The 9,293-nt window shown below is 48.2% G+C and overlaps 1 protein-coding gene across 1 annotated transcript; it reads right to left on the bottom strand.

The window, feature by feature from the left end:
- Nucleotides 1-982: 982 nt before the first annotated feature.
- mycn (MYCN proto-oncogene, bHLH transcription factor) lies at nucleotides 983-6,751 on the bottom strand. The gene is made up of 3 exons (XM_034580164.1): nucleotides 6,596-6,751; nucleotides 5,487-6,153; nucleotides 983-3,102 (listed from the first exon to the last, which is right to left on the bottom strand). Exons 2-3 carry the CDS (start codon nucleotides 6,130-6,132, stop codon nucleotides 2,312-2,314), a joined length of 1,437 nt encoding a protein of 478 aa, XP_034436055.1. The 5' UTR covers nucleotides 6,133-6,153; nucleotides 6,596-6,751; the 3' UTR covers nucleotides 983-2,311.
- Nucleotides 6,752-9,293: the final 2,542 nt, after the last annotated feature.

The following is a 9,293-nucleotide window of genomic DNA, read 5'->3' as shown; positions in this document are numbered from 1 at the left end:
CGGCACTAACGTAGCGAAGGAGTGTGTTATTCTCCTTGTTAAGACATATAAGGTTTGTGCTAAACAATAGATCCAAGCTGACATATGCTGCTACATGCAGTCATAAACAGTGTGTATTTTTACGTCCTGTTAATTCTCCTCCTGGCAAGCTTCTTCTCCCTCTCCTCTGTGAACACACTGCCGCGCTGAATGGCTACTCAGACCGTGGCAACAGATTTCTCTTTCAGCCGTGTCCAGAGAACGGCTGGCCAGGCTCCTGAGTGGCACATATTTGGGCAAAGGCCCGGCACTGGAGTCACAGAGGGGAGGTGGAGGTCTAGATGAGGGGAGGAGGAGGAGGAGGCGGAGGAGGAGGAGGAGGAGGCCAGGGCCATGTGGCTGATGTTGGTAAACAGTATCCAGCCTTGTCCTGGCATCACGGCAGGCAGCGCACAACGCCGGAGATATCAGGCGCCCGGGCCACACACAGACCGGGACAAAAGGTAGACACACATACAGACATTTGCATTCATACGAGCACGCACACTCACAGACACACACATGCAGGCAGAAATACACAGACTACTAACAGACAAATAAAAGACTCACTCTCAGTGTCTGCCACTCAGCAGCTGCTCCAGTTTCCATGGCAACGGCCTGAACAATGTGGTAGGAAGAGCTATGTTGGTGCGAGAGGGAAATAGAGAGAGGAGTTTGTGTGTGTGTGTTGCGGTGCATTTGAAGTGTGTGTGTAGGTGTGTGTGTGGGTGTGTGTGTGGGTGTGTGTGTGGGTGGGTGTGAGAGGCTACCGAGGGGGAGGTAGCCTCGGGGTGCTGAGACAGAGAGGATTCAAAAGACTCTCTTTATTTCTTTGTCAGGATGAGTCTTTGGGAAGCATCAAAACAAACAGGAAAAAATGAATCTGAGAAAGACGCAGGGACTTTATGACAGGTGACGTTTGCAGTTTTCAGGTGATGACAAAAGATCCACAAAGAGGCAGCCATGAGGATTTTATGATGTCTATTTATTTTTCAAAATGAGGTATTTCAAAGTGCTATGAGTTGCAGCACTAAATGTACATTTTAAAAATGAAAAAAACAAACATCTTATATCCGTTTACCCAGTTCTATGCACCCGATAGTTACAAATATAAACAAAAGAGGAAGAAAGAAAAAGGCCAGGTACATGAGGATAGAACACATTTGCTGTACAAAAGAATTACTTTGAGAAAGAAGAAAAGGAAAGACGAGATAAAGTGATATCTACGGAGAACTCATTTTCATACGAAAATATAAGTATCAAATTTAGTATGTATCAGGTTCACACTAAAAGCATAAAGGTGTGTAGAATTAGTAATATGATACAATACAAAGAAAAAGAAGAGGAAAAAAAAAACAATATATTGTTATATTACAAAGTTTCATGACTCTCAAAAATCGAGGCCTTACAGTACTTTTTAAAGGTATATAAACTTCCAGTCTAGTTATTGGCAGCTTCCTGACATGTATAAAAAAAAAACAAGGACAAAATGTATTACAAAACAAGGCAGATCTGAGTGTATTTTTGTCTGTACACTATTGTTATATACAAAAGTGTCGGCTAGCAAGGTGCACAGTTATACATCCACTGACTTGGTTTGAGCACCAGTGTGAGAGGAGTGAGAGAGAGAGAACCTGTAGTGGCTTTGTTTACGTGACCCATTACGCCTCAGTCGTCGTTAGTCTCTTCAGTTGTTTGTCTTTTTTTCGTTTTTGCAGTGGTGAAGGCAAAGTAAATGTGCACTGCTTCTTGTACGTGAAACTCTCCAAAGCAAAGTGCCCTCGAACACCCGTCCCCGTGGGAATCACCTGATTCCGGGCTGGTGTCACAGTGAGTACAAAAAAAAAAACCAAAAACAAGATACAAATAGAAATGATATAAAAACCAGAGGAAGGGAAGACTATAAAACAAAAGTGTGTCCTCGCTCCTTCCTCCATCTTTTTTTTTTTTTTCAATCTTTCTATCTTTCCTCAATGTGAATCGATTGGAAAAAAAGTAAACCCTAAACATTCTTAATGTCAACAAATGTGCAAAAAAAGTGGCGGCAGTGAAAGTCCGAGCATCCCTCCAGCAACCCCCCCCCCCCTCCTCTTCCTCCAGGTGTGTGCCGGCATCTGAAGATAAACATCCTCTGAGATATTGTGTTGGTGTGTGCACATATACAACAGATATGCAGGCCTGTGTGTCTGTGCTGAAGTGTAAAGGCCTGTGTGGGTGTGTGTCTGACTGAGTTGAGACAAGAGGGGGGTCGTCCAGGGTATATTGAGTGTTTCTGTGTTGTATCGGTTGTCCTTTAGCGAGTCCTTGCCTGCTCCAGCCTGCGCATCAGCTGCTGCCGGCGGGCCTGGAGTCTGTCCTTCTCCCGCTGGAGCTTCATCTCCTCCGTCTCCAGCGAGCTCACGTACTCTGTGGCCTTCTTCAGGATCAGCACCTTCGCCGCCTTCTCGTTGTGCGCCAGCTCCGGCACGTGGTCGCGCAGTGTCAGGAAGCTGGAGCGCAGGTCGTTTCGGCGCTGGCGCTCCAGGATGTTGTGGTTGCGTCGGCGCTCGCTGTCCTCTGAGTCTGAGCTGCCACGCGGGCTGCAGTCCCCGCTGTTGCTGCGCTTGCTGCGTGCCCCCGATGAGCTGGTGACTGAGCCGCAGGACATGGAGGAAGACGAGGAGGATGAGGAGATGGTTCTGGTGGGTCGAGGGGCGTCTGATGACTTTTGCTTCTTTGGAGGTGGCGTGGGATCGTCGTCTGAGGCGTACGGTGACGGGGCTGCGTAGTTGTGTTGCTGCTGGTGGACCGAGCTCCTCTTCAGGATCAGCTCTTGAGGGGCTCGGCTGACGAACCGGCTCACGACGCCGGACCCTGAGGAAGCTCCTCTCGCTTCTTGACACTTGGGATGCACAGAGATAGTGACGGTGCCGGTCGCCATGGGTGATGCCTTGTTGATTGTGGAGCGCCTCTTCTCTACTGTGACCACATCAATCTCCTCTTCCTCCTCCTCGTCCTCGTCCTCGTCCTCTTCCTCTTCCTCGTCCTCGTCCTCATCCTCGTCCTCGTCCTCTCCCTCCTCTGCTTCATCGTCATCTTCGTCTTCTGGGAAAAGAAAACAGGAGGTGAGTGACTTAATCGCTCTGACACACAAGCATTCTCGCGATGTCATCAATGTGTTCCAGCGGGTGACAGGTATGTGTGTGAGTATGTATACATGGGAGTGAGATCAAGAGAGAGTGTGTGTGGGAGTGAACACGTTGCTCAACGTTGTTTGCATTAGCACAAAACCCCTTAATGCTTAGTGTCAGTCACTCAACTCATCTACTCTGCAGGCGTTGACACGTTCAGTTTCGGTGCTGAGCAGACAGCCTGGTTTCTGCCTTTCATTCTCTCCCCCCTCCTTCAAAATCTCTCCTAATCTTCTCCTGCGAGACGAGACAGTTTTAAGTCCGATGCCGATTCAGTCTATCAGCGTGGCTCCAGTCACGCTGACTGTGTGCGATAGTCGCTCAGGCATTCAGGGACTTTACCTTAACTTTGACCCGCGGTGAAGTTAGAAAATCGAATCTTACGACGAGCTGAGCTCCTCCATCTTAATACCGGTGCGGAAATTTTGCCGCGCAGCTGCGACTTATCATCCAACCCGGCTCCTTTGAGGATGAGAGGAAGTGGCCCATCATGAGGCAGAGCGTGTGAGGCCCAGTTAAAATGCCTTTGTGATAATGGTTCTCATTATCAGCTCAGGAGCATCTGAAGAGTGTGGCATTTTACAGCTGACAGTAACCCACTTCAGACGCCGCTGCACCAGGATGCTGTCTCAACACAAACTGTACATATACACACACACACAGGCTGGTGCTGCCATCAAAACAAAGCCTGGCACAGCTGGGTGGATGTGGGGGCGTGGCCGGCTTTGCCACATGTGAGGCTGGGATTTGGCTGTTTGGCATTTCGCTCTCTGAATGGAACAGCTCATTTATTGGGGTTGGGAGGAGTATAAATAGAAGAAAGAGCATAAAATCTCTGCACGGGGAGATAAAACATCAGCCTAAGTGGGAATTGAAGTCGTCTTTCTATAGCAGCAGAATTCAAGTGTCCCCCTTGGCACTGTACTACAAATTTTTTGAAGTGATGGAGGTCCCTTGTTCCAATGGCTCATTCACAGGGATAAACAAACACTGTAGCGTTTACAGTCTGCGTTTCCGCGATGAGAACGCAAAAGAAACTCCACAACAACACAGAAGGACGCGTCTAAGCGCACATGGGGCGGTGCTGTGCGCGGGATGTTGGGGTGGCAGGCGATCGGATCACCACCCATTTTTAAGCCTCGGAGCTGGAGCGGCGCCAGGGAGACAGCTGTCGAGAGGGAGCGCTTGTTCAAAGCTGTCACCCCCCCCCCTCTCTCTCTCCCCGCCCCTCCTAAAAAGAAGCAGCAGCCCGGGCCCTCCTCCGTCCTCTTTTCTTCCCCGTGGAGGAGGTGTTTGGCAGGGGCCGGCTGAGTCTGCCCTCTGTGCCAAGCTGGGGGCCTTTGTACTCCTGCGCCACAGCGAAAACACGCTGATAAGGACTCGTGAGTGTTTGTTTAGGGAACTCATGGGCAGTAATAGATGGGAGATGAAGTCTTAGGGCGATTAAACACACAAACACACACACACACACACACACACACACACACACACACACACACACACAGACAGACAGCTCTCGTTTCCGAATCCAAACACATAACCACTTCCTACACTATTCCCCTCTGAAGATGATGGTAAAATACGAGCGTGTCAGTCTCTGCGTTTCTATTCTTGTCTGACCTAAAGAGCTAATTTTACTCCTACTGACTCAAATAAGTTCTCCCCCACTGCGCGCAAATTGTCCATGAATCCATGCGTAAGGAAAAGCTTTCACGGCACAGTGCGCCATCAGACACTTTATCAGCTCATCACATTATTGAAAACACCTTTTCATCCTCCCCTACTACAACCTGGTCCAAGTGAGGTCAGTGCAAATGTGTGTGTGCGCATGTGCGTGTGTGGCGCGTTATTGTTTGGCTCAGATGCCAACCGGGTTCACAATTCCCCATTTTACTGCCATCTGCCGGATGAAGAGCCCGCTGATTACATAAACCTCGTTCACTGTGTCACTTCTCCACTGTGTGCGTGGGTGTGTGTGTGTGTGTGTGTGTGTGTGCGTGTGTGTGCGTGTGTGTCTGTGTGTATTGCGGGAATGTGAAGAGGTATAATCCGATTCTGAGCCAGTCATATGAACAAGCTCCAGTCCCTCCAAATAGTATAGTGGATAATAATAACAATAATAACAACAATAATAATAATAATAATAATAATAATAATAATAATAATAATAATAATAATAATAATAAAAACAATAACAATAACAATAACAATAATTAGTTTTTCTATATTTATGTTGTCATTAGAATTTCCTCGTAAAAAAGGTAAACAAAGGCTTTTAGCGCATCTGCAGATTCTTACCGGAGTCGCTGGATACGCTCCCGTGGTCTGTGGACGTGTTTACGGTCCCGGGTAAGTCTCTGCTGCAGTTCTTCCTGTTCACCGGGAAAGGGAACACAACCGCGGGGTCCACGCACTCTGTCATCGAGCTGCTGCTGCTGCTGCAGCCGCTGCTGCTGCTGACCACCTCCGGCGCCTTGACGCACGCGCCCCTGCCGCTCGCCGTGGCCGTGGAAATAGCCTTTCCGAGTTTCTCCGTGACCACCCGCTCCAGCTTTTCCCTGGCGGAGAAGCCGCTCCACATACAGTCCTGGATAATGATGCTGTTGGGGTTAGTATCCAAAGCGGAGCCGAACAGGTCCCCATCGTCGGACGCCCCCCAGATATCATCCTCTGGCAGCAGCAGCAGTTCGGAAGCCCAGTCCAGGGGGTCCCCTAAACCGAAGCCCAAAGGGTCTGCTTCCGGGTCGCCAGTCGCCGGCTCCCCCGGTAGCGCGGCTCGGCTCGGGGAGAGGGGCGGAGTGGGCAGCAACTCGAATTTCTTCCAGATGTCCTCCCCCGGTGGCGCAGCGTCGGGACCACAGAAGTAGAATTCGTCCTCGTCCGGGAAGAAACACGGTTGTAATGAGTCAAACTCCAAATCGGAGTTTTTACTTATCGTCGGCATTCTGTCCCAAAATCGTGAAACCTGCAAAAGGAACAAAAGGCACTTTTAGTGTCCATGGTGAGGCAGCGTCTCTCCCCTCACTCCGTTCCCTCTGTCCCCTGTATCACACCTGAAAACTGTGCTGCAGCAGGAGCAGGAGTCGAAGCCCACACACAGACACACAGTCTGCCCCACTGAATTCCACACTCGCTCCTCTGTGAGCTTTTTCAAAACCGCACAAATCTCACAGGAGAATGTGCGTAAATGTGACCGTGGCGCACAAACTCGTGCCAAAGGACGCACCGGGTCAGCGCTCAGCAGACACTCCACCAAATGTGACCGTGACACCAAAAAAATGCAACAATAGCAACAACTAAATCTAAAAGAGGCAATATTTATGTCTGAGAAATAATAATAATAATAATAATAATAATAATAATAATAATAACACGTTTCCGTTTTTAGAAGATGAGAGGATGCTCACCTCGTCCTGACTTGTGATGATAGTGCGCGAACCAATTTTTCCTCGTATATCTCGCAGTCAGTGATACAGACACCAGATTTGTTGCAGTCATCTACTTTGGGAGCACAGACAGTCCTCTGACACACATTGTGGCTGGCTGCAGTGTGTTATACACTGAGTTCTGCGGGGAGGAAAACAGACTCCTCCCTCCCAGGCTGGAAGGAGGAGGAGGAGGAGGTGGTACAGTCGGGGCTCTGGGTTTTTGATGCGACGCGGGAGACAAGCTGGCTGGGAGCTTTCTTTCAAGGTGAATCGAGGAAAAATATAGCCTCAACACTGCGAGGAGGAACGATAGCAAACGAATGGACAGAAAAGGGGTGGAAAGAGAAAGGGAGAGTGGAAAAGAATGGAGAGAAATGAAGGAGGCACAAACAAAAGAAAGGAGGAACACAAAGTTCAGAATAAAGAGGAAGAATGATGTGTTATTGGTAGCCTCGGGCAAACTGTCTTTTCTCTCCCCTCTTCTCTCCGTTGGGATGAGCAGTCGAAGTATAACCCCTGGGGCTGTTAGTGGTTTGATGTCTTGGTCAGGTTGCTCAAGGGCACTACAGCAGCAGCAGCAGCAGCAGCAGCAAACTGGATGCTGCTGCTGCTGCTGGCCCCGGGGACTCAAACCGTCCGAGTTTGTAAACCCCCCCCCCCACACATATATAAACACACACAGGACAATACACAAACAACGTGTGTTGCTTTGAGGAAATAGTGTTTGAAATGGCAAAAGCGTGTGTTTGTTTTTGTTTGGCACAGTCTGGACTAGATAAGTCAACATGTTTTGAAGTAGTAATGATTTTGTTATATAATAATATTAATAATAATACATATATTATGTATGTATGACATCAATAATCACACATAAATCCAACTTTTTACGCACGAGTGGCATTCATTTCACATGTCCTGTCCAGATATTAACTGAACAGATATTTACTGTAGAGATATTTACTGTAGAGATATTTACTGTAGAGATATTTTCATCCCCTCAGTCTCTGGACGTCTCTGAATCTCCTTCTCTCTCTTTTGTCTGAGCGCCAGCAGCATCCCCGCATCAAAGGCTCACTGCGCCCTCACACGGACGCACAGGGGACTGCACACAATTACGCGCACCGCAGGCTGAGCGAACCCAGACAGACAAAGACATAAAATCACAGAGTGAACAGAAAGAAAAACAACAAACTCCTCTTCGGCCACAAGGAGCAGCGTGTTTTTTCCACAACCTCTCTCCCTCTCCCTCTCTCCCTCTCTCTCAGACAATGGAAGCGCAGGACGCAGCCGTGTGCAGCTGCCTCCGGGAATAAGACGAGGATCCGAGAGGAGCGTGTTACGTAACCGCAAGCGGTGGTTGTAGCCTGGAGTCATTCCCATTCCCTTTTCTAATGACAGCTTAGGAGGAATGGCGCATCTGTAATTATGCGCACAGGCACAGGCGCGCGTGCACACACACACACACACACACAGGTCCTGATAGTGACTTATTCAGGGAAAACGTTTCCCAAAATGGATTCCGGTTGAACTCCAGCTGTGAGCAATGTCCAGTTATTTCCAGTCAGACAATGGCAGATGACCAAAAGAGCACTTGTGTAGTCAAGGTGCGTAAGGAAACATTAAAATTGGCTACTGTAAATTCTTTGTTGGCTTATTTCAAAGCTTTAAATTGAACAAATTCCTTTAATTGAATCATTAAAAATGTGTAAACTAATTAACTGATATCACAGAGACTCATGAATTTAATACGAATATTACGTAACACGAGAGACACACTTTTTACTGTCTGCTTGTTTTTGTTTTTTTCTTTCCTAATTCTGGATCGAGTTCAAACGACCAGTGAAAAGTGAGAATGTGCAGCTGTTTTCTCCTCAGCGTAGGAATAGCAGGGAGTTTCCAGTCAGCTCCCAGGAACTGAGGAGATGGTTTGAGAGTCAGGAAAAACTCCCCACAGGCTCTGCTCCGTCCGCTGTGTTTCCAAACTACTGTTCAGCGCTGACCCTGCAAGCAGCAGCGGCAGCGGCGGCTTCCTCTGCTGTGAAACGAGGCAGAGAGTGGGAGTGAGAACAGAAGAGAAAGTATGTTTTTTTATGTCCAGTGCTGATCGGGTGAGAACAGGAAGCTGCATATACTACCACTTGTTTTCTAAGCACATGGATGGAGGAATATTGGCTCTGTGCTGTCGTGGAGCGTCTGGGGCTACGTCCACATCACGTTTTCCAACTTAAACACTCTCTGTCCCAAACAGAAACTGCGTATCAGTCCATACTAACACACCTGAAAACGTATCACCATGCCAGTGTAGACAGGGATTGCTCGAATAATATCGTCCCTTCTACCCATGTAAGAAGTTCTAACATTTTAAAATGCAGAATTTAATCGCACAACCACTGTAAGGAAAGACAATAGGGTCGGGAACGCTTGTAATTGATTATCCATGTTGCGTCCGGCAGTGGTAGCCGAGGCTAATGCTGGTAGTTTTCTTCCGGAAGGGGGTCATGTGGTCATGTGAAGACTACGTTGTGACCGGAAAGACTCAGTCAGCAAGCACATGTCACCGTTTCCACACATTTCAATTTGCAAAGTGCTGCCCTGGAGTTTTTTAAACTAAAATGGAGCCAGTGGCGATTCACAAACTTCTCAGCGGCTCTAAAACTCCAGACGAGTGTGGACGCCG

The sequence above is a fragment of the Hippoglossus hippoglossus genome, chromosome 24 (assembly GCF_009819705.1).
Source record: "Hippoglossus hippoglossus isolate fHipHip1 chromosome 24, fHipHip1.pri, whole genome shotgun sequence".
Classification (NCBI taxonomy): Eukaryota; Metazoa; Chordata; class Actinopteri; order Pleuronectiformes; family Pleuronectidae; genus Hippoglossus; species Hippoglossus hippoglossus.
This window is presented reverse-complemented; position numbering and strand designations above follow the sequence as displayed.

Coding starts and splice junctions, on each gene's coding strand:
- mycn (XM_034580164.1), bottom strand. CDS start 6,132: ATGCCGACGATAAGTAAAAACTCCGATTTGGAGTTTGACTCATTACAA. Junction 3,103..5,486: donor GAGCGTATCCAGCGACTCCG/GTAAGAATCTGC, acceptor TTCTTTTCCCAG/AAGACGAAGATGACGATGAA.